The sequence below is a fragment of the Morus notabilis genome, unplaced genomic scaffold (assembly GCF_000414095.1).
Source record: "Morus notabilis unplaced genomic scaffold, ASM41409v2 Scaffold392, whole genome shotgun sequence".
Lineage (NCBI taxonomy): Eukaryota > Viridiplantae > Streptophyta > Magnoliopsida > Rosales > Moraceae > Morus > Morus notabilis.
The window spans coordinates 144279-159265 of NW_010367553.1; the positions used below are offsets into that span (position 1 = coordinate 144279).

At 33.0% G+C, this 14987-nt stretch overlaps 1 protein-coding gene across 2 annotated transcripts; it reads right to left on the reverse strand.

Annotated features, from left to right (window-relative positions):
* Positions 1-1745: 1745 nt before the first annotated feature.
* LOC21388493 (G-type lectin S-receptor-like serine/threonine-protein kinase At1g11410) lies at positions 1746-6287 on the reverse strand. 2 transcript variants are annotated; one of them, XM_024175190.1, is made up of 8 exons: positions 4908-6287; positions 4619-4741; positions 4175-4374; positions 3733-3943; positions 3412-3649; positions 3177-3327; positions 2577-2739; positions 1746-1871 (listed from the first exon to the last, which is right to left on the reverse strand). In XM_024175190.1, exons 1-8 carry the CDS (start codon positions 6184-6186, stop codon positions 1750-1752), a joined length of 2487 nt encoding a protein of 828 aa, XP_024030958.1. In that variant the 5' UTR covers positions 6187-6287; the 3' UTR covers positions 1746-1749. The 2 variants fall into 2 exon arrangements, with proteins under 2 accessions (XP_024030958.1, XP_024030957.1); XM_024175189.1 differs by lacking the exon at positions 1746-1871 and having other exon boundaries at positions 2247-2739.
* Positions 6288-14987: the final 8700 nt, after the last annotated feature.

Genomic DNA, 14987 nt, shown 5'->3' on the forward strand with positions numbered 1-14987 from the left:
TTAAAACAATATGTTATAAACAACAATAGTATGTTTAAAATATGTTATTTGCCATATTTTTCCTAAATTGAGTCCGCACTGACCCAACTTGAGTGAGGAGAAGGTTGGCCAGCTCTAAAATCCGACCATAATGACTGGCCCAAAACATTATTTACATAAATGCCTATTATGAGCACTTGGTTTTAAAAAATGCCTACTTTTTTATTTATTTATAAAAACAATAATATTATGAGTACAAAGACTTTTATATCCTCATATAATGAAAAAAGAAAATAAATATGTAAACAACATAATAGGCAACCTCCGTATAAGTCAAAAAAAAGTAAAACACACAAAGTCAACCTCTCTATACATTTAACGAGGAAGGAAAAGTTTAAACAACAGATAGCTTTTTAAAAATCGTGGCAATTTCAAATTAATCAATAAAAGAGCTTAACCCTAAATACTAATTACCATAGAAAAATTACTTTCATTACAACAAACACGGAATACAAAATTTAAAGAAAGGTTAAATATAATTTCATTAATTAATTGAGTGCTAGTATTATGTAATGTGAGATTTCATTATTATAATTCCTTCAAATTAAATTTCAAATGAAACATGAGAATATGTAAGATATAAATAATAGATAACTTAGATTATTATGAAAAAGAATATATAACAAAACATTATGAAACAAAAACAAATGATAAAAAAGGAACAGAAAAAAAAAATCAACATACACGAAAAAATGAACAAAATGCGAAATATTTCATTAAAGCACTTGACTGTTTGTGATCAATTATTTGATTTATTTCTATTATGGTATTTAAACTTAAGAGTTCTATTTCTTTTTTTTTTTTTAAAGATTACAGAATCAATACGTTTTTTTCCTTAAAAATATGTTTTTTTTATATTTTTTTATTTATTTTGTCTTCATTTTTCTTTATAATGACGTTTTCATTATTCTAATGAAATTACTTATTTTATAAATTCGTGTGTTCTTGCATGTTTATTATTTGAAACTTTGTACGACCTTTTATATCTAATATGTTTCATAATATTATAATCATTAAAGTAATGTAATTCCTGTTTGATTTGACTTGAGTCCTCGCAAACTTTATATTCATTATTTTTCATAATTTTAGAATCATTATAATAGTGATACAACTTTTTTTTTTTTTTTTGTGTTCATAAATACGCTTATTTGATTGTTTGAGACTTCTTTCTTTAAATATCTAGTCGCATTATTATAAAGAAAGCTGAGTTGTAATAAAGAACCAAGAAACAAGAAAGCTTGTTATTTCCTAACAAGTGATATTCAGGGAGAAAAAACTGTGTAACTATAATGAAGACAATCAATACTATAATGAAATTGTCAATGCCAATGTCATTGTCAAAGCGTGACCAGAATTCATTTTCAAAACCAAAATGAAAAAAAAAAAAATGAAAAAAAAAAAAAAGAAAAGTGTGATCAGTATTCATTTTCAAAACCAAAATTCGCCACTGAAATTCATATCCAAATTTATTGACCAACAAATCGATACCCAAGTATACATATCAACCATCCCCAATCACTGTTCATAGGGAAATGTTTCATTATCTGTTTAAAAAAAAAAAAAATTCATTGCCACAATGATCATTATCTAAAAAAAAATCAAAATTAAAATCACACAAAAGATCCGAAGCCTAAATTTTTAAAGCAATAAAGAATCACAGAGTTATCGTAATAAAAAAATTTACAACTAATATTAAGAATTCGGTATACATCAACTATTTGAGCATGTTGAACTCGATTTAACGGCAACTACTACAACTGGAGTTGATCTCTCTCTTTTTTCTTCTCTTAGAATTGGACCGGTGTTGAAGGACGCGACTTTTTTCTTCATGGCTGCCAGGAAATTATCGTGAAAAAAACCATAGAACACAAGACACACAAACGAATGAATTGAAAGATGAAATAAGGGGAAAACAACAACCCGTGAAAAAGAATCAGCATAAAATCACAATGATCGATCCTAAAAAATCAATCAAAGTTAAAAAGGGGGAAGTAAATACTAAAATTATAATTAGCAAAAATCAGACTATAAAAAGAAAACAATCCAGAAAAAAATGCCTAAAATACCTAAAAAAAAAAAAATGCCTATATTAGAAGGCTTGGAAATGCAATATCCTTCCATGCATTTTTATGGATAACAATAAATCCTTAATTAAAGGATTAATGAGGTCTTTATGAATAACAAATAAAGACGTAGTCTAAGGAGGAATAAAAGAACCGATATACACGTATAAACCTTTCAAGCGCATATCAGTAACTAATACTTACATCATGAGCCTATGCATCAAGTTGACATCATTAACCTCATATACATACATACATACATACATATACATACACACACACACACACACACACACATATATATATATATGTATTTATTTATTAAGAGCTTAGTCCTTCAACGAGGTTCTACCACAGTACATGTCACATCATATATAGAATTGGCTCCTTCACTAGTTGATGGATCTCCGCTTGTATAGCTTTTTTTATATACAAATGCAGGCTGTTTTGGGGAAGGAAGAGCTGAATCATTACCCAACATGGAAACAACTGCCGACATGGTTGGTCGATCGGCTGCGAACTCTTGCACGCACAGAAGCCCAATAATGATGCATCTCAAAGCTTCGCCACCATATGATTCATCCAAAGATGAATCCATTAATTCCAAGGCTTTACCATCTCTCCATAAGTCCCACACCTAAAACAATGTTATGTCTCATGTCATGTCATGATGAATAACAAGAAGAAATATATGTAACTTGATGCAGGGAGATTTAGTTATTAGTAGCCGTTTTTATATTTTTATTATTGTTTGTTCTAGTTTCGTAATTTAGTTATGTTTTGTTATTAGTATATCATTTGTTATAGTTAATATTTTGTAATCGTTTTGTACGTGGACTATGTAAATAGCCACATTACTAATTGTAATAGTTAGACTTGAATATTGAGATATTAAAAACAAAAATTGAGTGTTTTCTCTCTAATTTGAGGGGTTTTTTCACTTGTGGGATTTTTTAGATAAAATGGGAATCCTCCGTCTGAATTAGGCAGGTAAAATTCTATCCCTATCTCCTCTGCATCATAATTAATTTGGACAAGATCAGTTCATGTTTACATAAATTTCTATGAACTTACATGTCCAACCAAATTTGTCTCGGGATTCTCATGGTAATAACTAGTGTTTTTCTTGCCCGTAATGATCTCTAGTAGCAAAACTCCAAAGCTATATACATCTGACTTGATCGAAAACCGCCCTTGCATAGCGTACTCTGGCGACATATAACCACTACAGAAGCATATAAATATGAGTTAACCTTTTTGAATAGTTTTCTACCTTTGAAACTTTTTTCAGTGCTTCTAAGGAACTTACTATGTTCCAACCACCCGATTTGTATTTGCTTCAAGTTGGTTCCCTCCGAATATTCTAGCCATGCCAAAATCTGCAATTTTAGGGTTCATAACTTCATCAAGGAGAACATTGCTAGCTTTTAAGTCCCTATGAATGATTCTTAATCTCGAATCTTGATGAAGATACAACATCCCTCGAGCAATCCCGCAGATTATGTCAAAGCGTTTTCTCCAATCTAACAATTTCCTTTTCTCTTCATCTGATCACAAATAAGATCACCATTTTGGAGTGTCGATTTGAAGAGCAAGTTGGGAAAACGAAAAAATAATAATAATAACATACCAAAAATAAATGCGTCCAAGCTTTTGTTTGGCAAGTATTCATATATTAACATCTTCTCTTCTCCTTGAACGCAGCAACCCAAAAGCCTCACAAGGTTCCTGTGTTGGAGTTTTGCGATCAGCATAATTTCGTTCTTGAACTCTTCAGTTCCTTGCCCCGAATGCTTCGACAGTCTTTTTATTGCTATCTCCTTTCTACCATAGATCATACCCTGTACTCACAACACAAATTATTCAACTCGTATATGATGCAACGTTATTCTTTCAAGAGATTCAAAATTGAAAAATCATCTGCTTTCTTGATCCGATCACTAGCTTAATTAATTGTGTTCTTAGCCCGCTAAAACCGTACAGATGAAGTACCAAAAGTGTTGATGCATACACATAATATTCTAGGGTTTCATACAATTAGAAATTGTATGCAATTGGACGGTAGAAATTACCTTATAAACAGAGCCAAAACCGCCTTCTCCAAGCTTGTTATGAATAGCGAAATTGTCAGTGGCTGCAGCTATGGTATTTAGATCGAAGAACAGCAACTCCGAACCTCTTCTACTTTCATCAAACTCGTTTTTCAGGGAAACTTGAGAGAAGGTTGGACTTGTGGTAAGACTAGAAAGATGTTTGCTTTGTTCTGCTTTCGCTGTGATTAATACATACACAATAGGTAATGTTTTGTATGATCTGGTAGCAATTGATCGTTTTCTCGGTCTTTCTTCCTTGCTTTTACCTCTTTTCAAATTCTCAATTCAATATTATTTATCCGTCTTTTTCAGAACACATTCATGGTGGTACGCGTGGAATTTTATAATCAAGTTGTTATTGTTGTATACACAAAAGAAAGGTGAATCATAGAAAGCAAAATAGAGAGGAGGAGAATTCCTTACCTTTTCTCTTCTTCTTTGCCCAACAATGCACAACAATCACGAGAAATAACACTACAATGCAAGCCAATGAAATTGCCACCTTCCCCACCTTGCTCAAAGAACGGGACTTTTTTGAATATTCAGCTATGTAGATGAAGAGGGAAAAAAAAAAAAAAAAAAAAGAGTTAAGACGAACATGAATTAGTAACATACAACTAATCTGTATTTAAAAGAACACCATAGCATGAAAAAAAAAAAAAAAAAAAAAAAAAAAAAAAAAGTGTTAAATAGTTAATAAGATTAGAAGTACCTAGCGTAATATTGTCAACTCGCACGTGAAGTTCTTGTCCTGCGGCGGAATAAGTCCTCCCGTCCACCAGATCACCGTACCACATCAAACACCCGATCCCTGCCCCTCTCTCATCGGCACTCGTGTAAGCCGTGCAGGAACAATTCCTTAGGCACTCTTGTCTGCAACCTTCCAAACTCAAATTCATCTGCACACGTGCCTTCGAAGTGTCGGGGACCTTCATGTGTGTCAATTTTACGAACCCTTCTCCGCTCCCACACGTGCTAACCCCTTTCTTCCTCAAGCACCCACCCGACCCGTCTCTCAAGAACCAATCTCGGGGCGACTTGGGTTCGAATCCGGGTAGGCACGTGCATTCGAACTTATTTGTGGTGGACGGGTCGCAATTGCCATTTGCACCACACTGCTTGTAATCATCACACAAGTCTCTAGGCGCGGACCAGAACTCCACCCAGTGTTGGCCTTGATCGTGCCACGTGGATCTATGAACGACTCCTGATTCATCTATCACCATCCTAGAGAAAATCGAATCGTTGTGAATACCATACGTGATGAAGAGTTCATCTTGATTGTCTACAAAACTGACGTTGAAGATGAAATTAGATCTCATCTCGGGCACCCCACTCAATCCAGATCCGGTCCAAGGCCCACCCCGCCAACTTGGAGCCCCATTTTTGTACAATACCACTTGCGGATGCCCACTCGGGTCAACCCGTAACGAAGAGTTCCCAGTTCCCGGGTCATCCAGTGACCTCCAGGATGTTAGGAACCGGTCTAAACCGGACTTCCGGTTCAGCCCGAGTTTCATAAAAGGAAGCATGGTATGTGTCGGGTGATCAAAGCTTTGCCATAGTACACTCTGGCTTCTACTATTACCATACAAAACCAAATTTCCGACGTCCAAAAGCTTAGCGACGGAGCTGTTTGCCGAAGATACCGAAACATTTGCTGACCAAATAGGAGAGTTTCGGTTTTCGCCGTAGATGACAAGACCTCCCCGACTATTGATGGTCAAAATTCCAGAGGTATCATTGATGGGATTGTCTCTATTCGCGACCCAAACGACAGTTTTCTCAGGAACCCTGTAGTACCAAATCCCGACATAGCGGTAGTGAGAGTTTCCGGGGCTGAAAAAGCCGAGCGCATACGATTGTCGGCCGGAGATCAAAACATCGCCGTCTTTGATGGGGTGGTCTGGAGTAATGGTGTCGAGAGAAGACCAACATGGTAGAATCAAAAGAATTATCAACGTATTCAGAAACGCTGCATGAGAATTCATTGTAATCAATCAATGTTCAAAATAAAGAGTTTTATGACTTGTGGTGAGGTTGATAAAGAGTATAGAAATCAGAGGTTGATGAATTATGTGATCAGGGCAGAGACAGAGCAGGGGCAGGTGAGGCTTTTAATTGCTGTGAGGCCCAATTTGATTAGAAGTCATGAAAGAGACATTACTATGACAAAGACGTCCAACCTGTAACTGTGGCCTAATTTAGGGTGGGTTTGGTTTTGCCGTGGATTTAAAAAAAAAAATTACTTTTAACTTTAACTGTATTGAAAAAAGAAGTAGCTGTTATGAGAAGCAGTTAAGTGTTTAGTAAACTGTAATTATAATATCTGTGCTGGTTCTAAAATTAATATAATAGCGTTTGGTAAATTTTGATGTTGAATTATTGTGGGTATGTAAAGTGATCAAAATATACATGAAATGGAACTTAAATATATTAATTGTTTTTTGTATTTAAAAATATTTATTTCGGCAAAGTCTCTAGTCAAGCACTTGGAAAATGCCTGACCAGAACGGCACTTGTACATTTTTGCTGAAATGTGTATATTTATATGTGCTTCGTGTATATATTTATATGTAAAGATGTATATATTAAGTTATAAGAAACGACAACGTATATTAATCCTCAAAATATGTATATTTTATAGTAATTAAGCGAATATATAGCATAAAAATATGTATATTGGCTGATTTGTTGTATTTCATGTTAATGAACGTAAGCGACAATGTATATTAATTATAGAGACATGTATTTTTTTATAGCAATAAGTGAACAAGGCTGAAATATGAATACAGTCCCCATCACAACTAAAGCTTTATAACAAATCAAATTTTGTAGAATTACATTGCTTAATTTTCAAACGAAATCCCCAACATGCCCTTACGTATATATTGTGTTATAGTGAACACCGTGTTGAGGGCTGTTAATTTTTAAAGGTTGTTTTGGCAATCCAAATAACTATTGATTTGTTAATTAAAATCATTTGACTTTTGATGTCTTATAAGGACTGATCAACTATTGATTTGTTAATTTTGTTTCTGGAGCTATAATCCGACTGTGGTTTATTTTAAACGATGTCGTTTAGTAATTGCTGTTGGTAAATTGAGTAGCTTAACCGAAAAGGCTGGATTCATTTCTACATAATTTTTTTTCTGGAGCCATAAACTGACGGTGGTTTATTTTAAACGATGTCGTTTAATAATTGTTGTTGGTAAATTCGGCAGCTTAACCAAAAAGGCTGGAATCATTTCTACATAATTTTGTTTCTGGAACCATAAACCGACGGTGGTTTATTTTTTAGGCCATTTTTTTTAGCACGCCTAGAAAAATGTAAGGATTGTGTTTGTAAAATTTTATTATTTTTTTACTTTGTTTTTATTTTATTATATTTTTTACAGATGAAAAATAAAGAAAATCATAAAAAATAAAATATTCATCAAAAAATCTCCTGCTAACGCAGTGGGGAGCCGAGTGGCAAGGATATGTCAAAACGAATTCACTATTTCTACATCTTTTGCGTCCTAAAATCAATGCATGATTTTTAAGAAATTATGCGACATGCTGTATCATGTTTTGATGAGTATTCCGTTTTTTATGATTTTTTCTATTTTTCGTCTATGAAAAATCAAATAAAGTAGGAAACGACGTCAAAATTATCTGAAATTCTGCAGACACGCTCAATACATTATTCTGCGCATGCTCGTAAAAAATGGCCTCAAACTGTGAAAAGAGAAAACGCTGTGAAGTCTGGTTTGATTTACATGAGTTGCTCAAGACAAACAGAAATACAACTCGCTACCTCTCTGTAATCCTGATAACGAATCTAGAACTTCAATAACTTTTGTTATGTTATAGTTTCCAGCGTCAGATTGCGCAATCAATGATCCAGTACTTTTACTCTCAACTATATCGACAAGGCGATCAATTTGTTGAGACAATTTAATAGCTCCTCCAACCTTTACGTTTCCTTTTCCTTTCTTGATTTTCTTTTGTCTCTCATCTGTCTCAATTGGCCTCTTATTCTTACGGTATTGTGCCAATTCAATTCGGATTGCTTCACCTGACTCACCACTACTCTCAAGTTGTTCAGGTAGAGTAGAATTATCATTTCCACCTTTATCAAACTCACATGGCACCTGTCCAGATGATGGTGTCCAAGAATACACTCCTGTGGCCACAGTATTCATGAACATCCTATTTAACTTTTCTTCTAACTATGGTTCAATTCCCCGAGTGCGAAACCTCGATGCGTTAGGATGAATCTGCAAGAGCCCTTGAATAAATTAAACCTGCCTAGTCCAACACTAGAAAAAACAATGCCAAACCACATAATTTTATATACCTACAATTTATTATGCCACCACTCCTCAAATGTATCAATAGTATTCTTCTTAATGTTCCAGCCTAGACCAGTTTCTTTACCAATAAGTTCCTTCCAAAGCTTCCAATCATTCTTCAAAGCATCCCATTTATTCTTCAATTGTTGTCTTTTATATACCCGTTTGGTTGCTTCATTAAATTTCTGAATTAAATTTTCCCATCCAACTTTATCCAAATGAGTTCCAGGACGGCGTCCAACTTCCACCTCTATAATACACAAATCACAAAATAGTTCCACAGTCTCGGGGTCCCATATTGCTTTACCTTGTGGTATACTACCCTCCATTTGAGAATTGATAACTGAAAGTCTAAAACAATGTGAGGCTTCATGCTTTAATTTACAAAAATATTAATAAGGGTAATACTAATCTTATTTCCAATTCGAACACTCAATCAATAGCCAAACAAAGCATAACTTCTAGTCCTAGATACTTCACCTAAAAATTGGCATAAGAACTAATGTATTTGATTGAAACATCAAGATCATCGTTTTATGAAAAAGAACCTAAAAATTGTCACTTTCTAGTTTGTCTTTTTGAGATTATTGTCGTTTGCTTGTTGTTGTCTGTTATAATTATTCCGTTTTAGGAATTTCTTTTGTATTTTTCATTATTATATATGCCATCGTTTTAGGAAAAGCAATATTGTTGTTTTGTTATGATCATATTATCAATGAAATTGAGGTGGGAATTGGAAAAATGGAAAAAATGCAGGGACAGGATTGCATATTTGTGAGGGCGCTTGTTCCATTTGTGGGGAGTTTGATAGTGAAGGCTTGGAAGGAGTCTGATGATAGCAGTGATGTGGACATCATATTGAGAGGCATGGCTGCTTTGAATGATGAACTTGATTGGTTCAAGAAAGAAGCCAACAAGTGGGGGGTTCATCTCTCTGAAATGCTTGTTCCTCAAAAACCAAACCAGGAATATTGCAGGTAATTTTCTATCTTGTTTTCTCTAATCATGCAAGTTTTGGTCAACTTTTTTTTGTTTCTTCTTTTAATTGTGGAATTATTTGCAGCTAATTGACACACATTTTTCTGAATTTTCTTTTGTAAGTTGGATTTTTCTGATTTTATTTTATTAATCTTGAGAGGTTTACTTAGGATTTTGGTGTACTTTGGTCTTCCTTGTTGCTTTAGCACTGTGCTCTAGTCATTCAATTCGAAGGAAGATGACCTCTAATTTTGACACCATATTGTTTAAAAATCCCTCCTCTCAATGCCTTAATCAATAGTTTGGCAAGTGTTTTGAAAAGTATATGAATAAACTTCAAAGAACCACTATGAAGTTTTATTGTTTAGACTTTAAGACTTGTAGTGAAAATTCCTATGATCAATTTTCCTTTCTGAATGAAGGGGAGGGAAAAAAAAAAAAAAAAAAAAAAAAAGGTATTTTCAGTTCAAGGACTAGTTATTCAGTCTAAAGTCTAACCTCCATTAGTGACTATTCTTTCATCACAACTATATAAATAAAACAAACAACCACATAGATGCCAACAAGCTTCGGTCCAATCTATGGAATTCATTTAGGAGAAAATGCAATCTCTTTTCTTAGCTCCCTTCTTGATGTTTTGCTGTTGAAGAAGGACATAGCTAACAGGTTTGCTTCTTTTGATGTCTAGTTATCTCTTTTTTTTCTTTTTTTTTTTTAAAGGATCTAGTTATTTATCTTCTACTTCATTAGTATAAGGAACTTTTGTTTTGACATTCCATCAGTTTAAGCTTCTACTTCATAGCTAACAGATTTGCTCGTGGGGCCTTTATTTAAGCTTGTTGGCAAAGCTTGTTGGCAGAACACACAGGAAAAGATTAAACCTTCCTAAACACGGATTAAACCTTCGGTCCAAAGACTCCAAACACATATCAAAGTTTCAAACCATAAACAAATAATCATAAATCCAAACCATAAAGGGAGATCAAATCATCAACACGAAAGCATTGGAAAGATGCTTTAAAGATAAAAATAAAAATAAAAATAAAAAAAATAAAAAAACACTTAAAACCCACAAACAATGCTCAACCGTTTTTCTGCAAAAATCAGAAACCTATAACCCAAAATATTCAAACTAAAAATCAGACCCAAAAATCCAAATGTTCAAACTAAAAATCGCGCGGTTAGAGAGGCTTACCTCTTGATCTGATGACGAGAGACGGGCAGTCGGAGGAGGAGAAGGGAGACCGGCAACGGAAAGATCAATCGGGCGGAGGAGAAACCAAACGAGCTCCGAACCACCAACAGAGAGATCAACCGGCGAACAGAGAGAGAGGCCGGTGAACGGAGCGGGGGAACCTGCTTCGAACGGCGAGGAGAGGAGAGGAACAAAGAAAAAATTTTCGCAGAGAGCTTCTGAAATGAAATGGGTTGTAAATTTCAGTTTTCAGTGGGGTAAAATTGGAAATAAAAAATTTCATTAAACACTCAAACTAAATTCCCGCATAAGCTGAAATCAGAATCAGAACCTGATTCTGCTTTTAACTTCAGATTGAAGAAAATTTTTTTAAGAATCTGTTTTACCAAACATGATTTTAGATTTTAGATTCCCGGATAAGTTGATTTTCTCTTCTAAAAGCAATACCAAACCCACCCTTAGTAGTGCTTAGATTTTTTTAAAAAAATTATTTTTAACTCTGTTAAAAGAAATAGTTGTTATAAAAAGTAGTTAAGTGTTTAATAAATTATAATTATAATAACTGTGGTAATTTTAAAATCAATATAATAGTGTTTCGTAAATTATAAATTTAAATTACTGTAGATAATTAAAAATTACGGCTATATTATATTATATTATATTATAATATAATATAATATAGTTGTAATTTTTAATTATATTATAACTGAAATATTAATATTTCAGTTATAATATAATTAAAAATTACAACTATATTATATTATATAATCATTATTATATTATATTATAATATAATATAATATAGTTGTAATTTTTAATTATATTATAACTGAAATATTAATATTTCAGTTATAATATAATTAAAAATTACAACTATATTATATTATATAATCATTATTATATTATATTATAATATAATATAATATAGTTGTAATTTTTAATTATATTATAACTGAAATATTAATATTTCAGTTATAATATAATTAAAAATTACAACTATATTATATTATATAATCATTATTATATTATATTATAATATAATATAATATAGTTGTAATTTTTAATTATATTATAACTGAAATATTAATATTTCAGTTATAATATAATTAAAAATTACAACTATATTATATTATATAATCATTATTATATTATATTATAATATAATATAATATAGTTGTAATTTTTAATTATATTATAACTGAAATATTAATATTTCAGTTATAATATAATTAAAAATTACAACTATATTATATTATATAATCATTATTATATTATATTATATTATATTATATTATATTATAGTATATTATATTATGAGTCTGAATTTTAGTTTGAGAAGATTGTAAATTTTAAATTTCATTAGGGGTGTTATTGGTATTATAAAAATTTTATTAATTGTACTATGTTAATTTATGCATAATTTAAAAGTTAAAGTTGTCTTTAAACTTCTTCTGATTTTAGTTATAAATTCTTAAAAAAAATTTTAAAAAGCATTTTTAAAGAGATTTATTAAACATTAAAATTAACTTCTACTACAAAGAGAAACTAATTTTAAGAGAAAAAAATAATATTTAATTAAGCCTATATATAACTCACTTGTTAAAATTAATTAGCGTAGTAGAGATATTATATATTATTTTAGTCCTATTTCGTGTGAGCAGGGACTAACGTGGCAATAAAGAGTGCTTAGGCAATTAAAATATCATAAAATGTGACCCGTGAACGAGTATCAAAGTAAGTCAGTAAAAGATTAGCAAAAATAAAAATAAAAATAAAATAAAAATAAAATAAAAATAAGTCAGTATAATGCGAAGAACAGAGCACATTTGTGAACGATCTTATTTCGATTAGATTATTTTATTGTTTTCTATTTCTTCCGAAATTGGCAAAAGTAAAAGCACTTGTCGTTTTTGTCTTTAGTGTTTCAGATTAGAGTTTTTTGAAGCTACCATTATTCCTGGGTAAATTGGGTGTGACACGATGACATCTGGAGGGAAAACGACACGAGCTTTGCCTATGGCTCTGTTTGGTTAGAAGAACGGGGAGAAAGAAAGATGAGAAACATGTAGGGAGCATATTATAGAAAGAGAAAATTACAAAAATAATCATTACTTGTCATTATCTTATTATTTATGTCACTAAAAAATATTCTGTTAGAGAAAGATATTCTCGTAAAATATATGAAAGATATCCTACCACAGTATTAATGACATAAATGATAAATTTAAAGAATGATAGAAATAAAATATTATATTATTTTTTCATGACATTCTTGAAAATTTTCCATATAGAAATTTATCATATAGTTTAGTGAGGAGGTAAAGTCGAAAAGATTGACCAAAAATTGTTTATCCAATTATTATATATAGTCTTTTAAAGGTAAAATCGTCTTTTTAAATTTAAAACTAGCGGATTATTTGTATTCTCCTATTTATAGAGAGATTGGTAGTTTGGTATGAGGATTCGTATCATGATTTGAATCGTAATTCATGACTCACTACAGTATTTTTTCTCACAAAAAACATACGTAAATTAAAAATAATTCTGAATCCATGAATTCAACGTCCACTTATTTTAGTAAACTAGGAGGTAGGCTATATCCCTCCGTGACTCTTATCTCTCCTCTCCTTCTCTCCATCCAACTAAATAATAGATTAACCTCTTTCTAACCCACTTCCTCCCTTTCATCTCTCCTTCTAACCAAACAACCTCTATAATGCTATATGAATGAGTGATTCCAAGCAAATCAGCAAAAGATGCCTTTTCTTTTCTTTTCTTTTCTTTCATTTATTTATTTATTTTTGCTTCTTTTGTTGGATAGACAACAAGTGTGCATCAGTACTTAGAACAAAGTAGTAATGGCTGCATTTAAAACTTGTACCAATGTAATGTGCCGTGTTTATCCAATTTTTTATCTATTGAATAGAACGGGGTCGGGTGAAACTTGATTTAAGAGGGGCATAAGTTTTATCACCCATTGTATTTAAAATTAAAAAAAAAACGAAAAAGAAAAAACAACGAATTGCAAACATGGCACGTTACTTTGACGTCTTCATGGGCTTAATAATAATTTTAAACGGAAATAATAGAAAATAAGCCAATATAAAAAGTTTAAGAAAGTATATGTAAAATTCAAGATTTATTTGGGGTCAATTTAAAATTTTTAAAGACTTAAGTGTAAAAATTTTAAAAATCTGGGCCAGAATTTGAATTTAAGAGAAATGTGGGAGTCAAAAATGAAAATTTTGACAGTCAGCATGCCCAACTTGTCATTTAGTGCCACTTGGGCGTGTTCCTCATCCTCACAAATCAGAAAACCCTCACTTTCCCTCTCTCTCTTCATTCTCTTTGTCTCTCTCTCTCTCTCTCTCTCTCTCCACGTACGGCCGACCAACCTCCAGCGAGATTCCGGCATCCGTTTTCGACACCTCCCGGCTCGTTGGAAAGATCTCATCGGGCTGAGTCCGGATTGGTGTCTTCCAGCCGCCAACTCCGCCGGACGACGCCACACTCACCGGCCAAAGTTTTAAAAAATACCCAAACTTCCGATCGTGATATCTTCGCCGTCCGGTGTCCGATTGAGGTGATTCCAGTCCCAATAGACTCAGAGCGAAGAGACGAAGAAAACCGTACCAGCAGCACGGCTTGATTCTGACCGGAGTGTCACCGCCCGTGGTGGTCAGATTTCTCGCCACCGCCGCCCTCTACCTCCCTCCTCCGGCTGCCGTGAACGACACCGCCCAGCTCATTAGCTTCAGAGGGAGCCGACGAGTCGTTCTGGGCCACCAGCCATGGTCACCGCCGTTGGCTTGTCGGAAAATGAGCCGCCGCCGCCGTGAGAAAAATGGGATGATGGTTCCGGTGATCTAGCCGTTGGATCATCGTGATCTTGGTGTCAAAAAACTCAGAATCTCACGGGTAATGAAAGTCCTCAATCAATTTTGAAGATCCGTGGCTGAAAAACAAAGATTCAAGATTCAAAATTCGGCCAGAATTGAGGATCTCGATCCAAGTTGTTAGAGGCCGAATTTGGTAAAATTGACATCGCCATTGGATTCAGGGTGATCTAGCCGTTGGATCATCGTGATCTTGGTGTCAAAAAACTCAGAATCTCACGGGTAATGAAAGTCCTCAATCAATTTTGAAGATCCGTGGCTGAAAAACAAAGATTCAAGATTCAAAATTCGGCCAGAATTGAGGATCTCGATCCAAGTTGTTAGAGGCCGAATTTGGTAAAATTGACATCGCCATTGGATTCAGAACTATTGATTTAAAGGGGGTA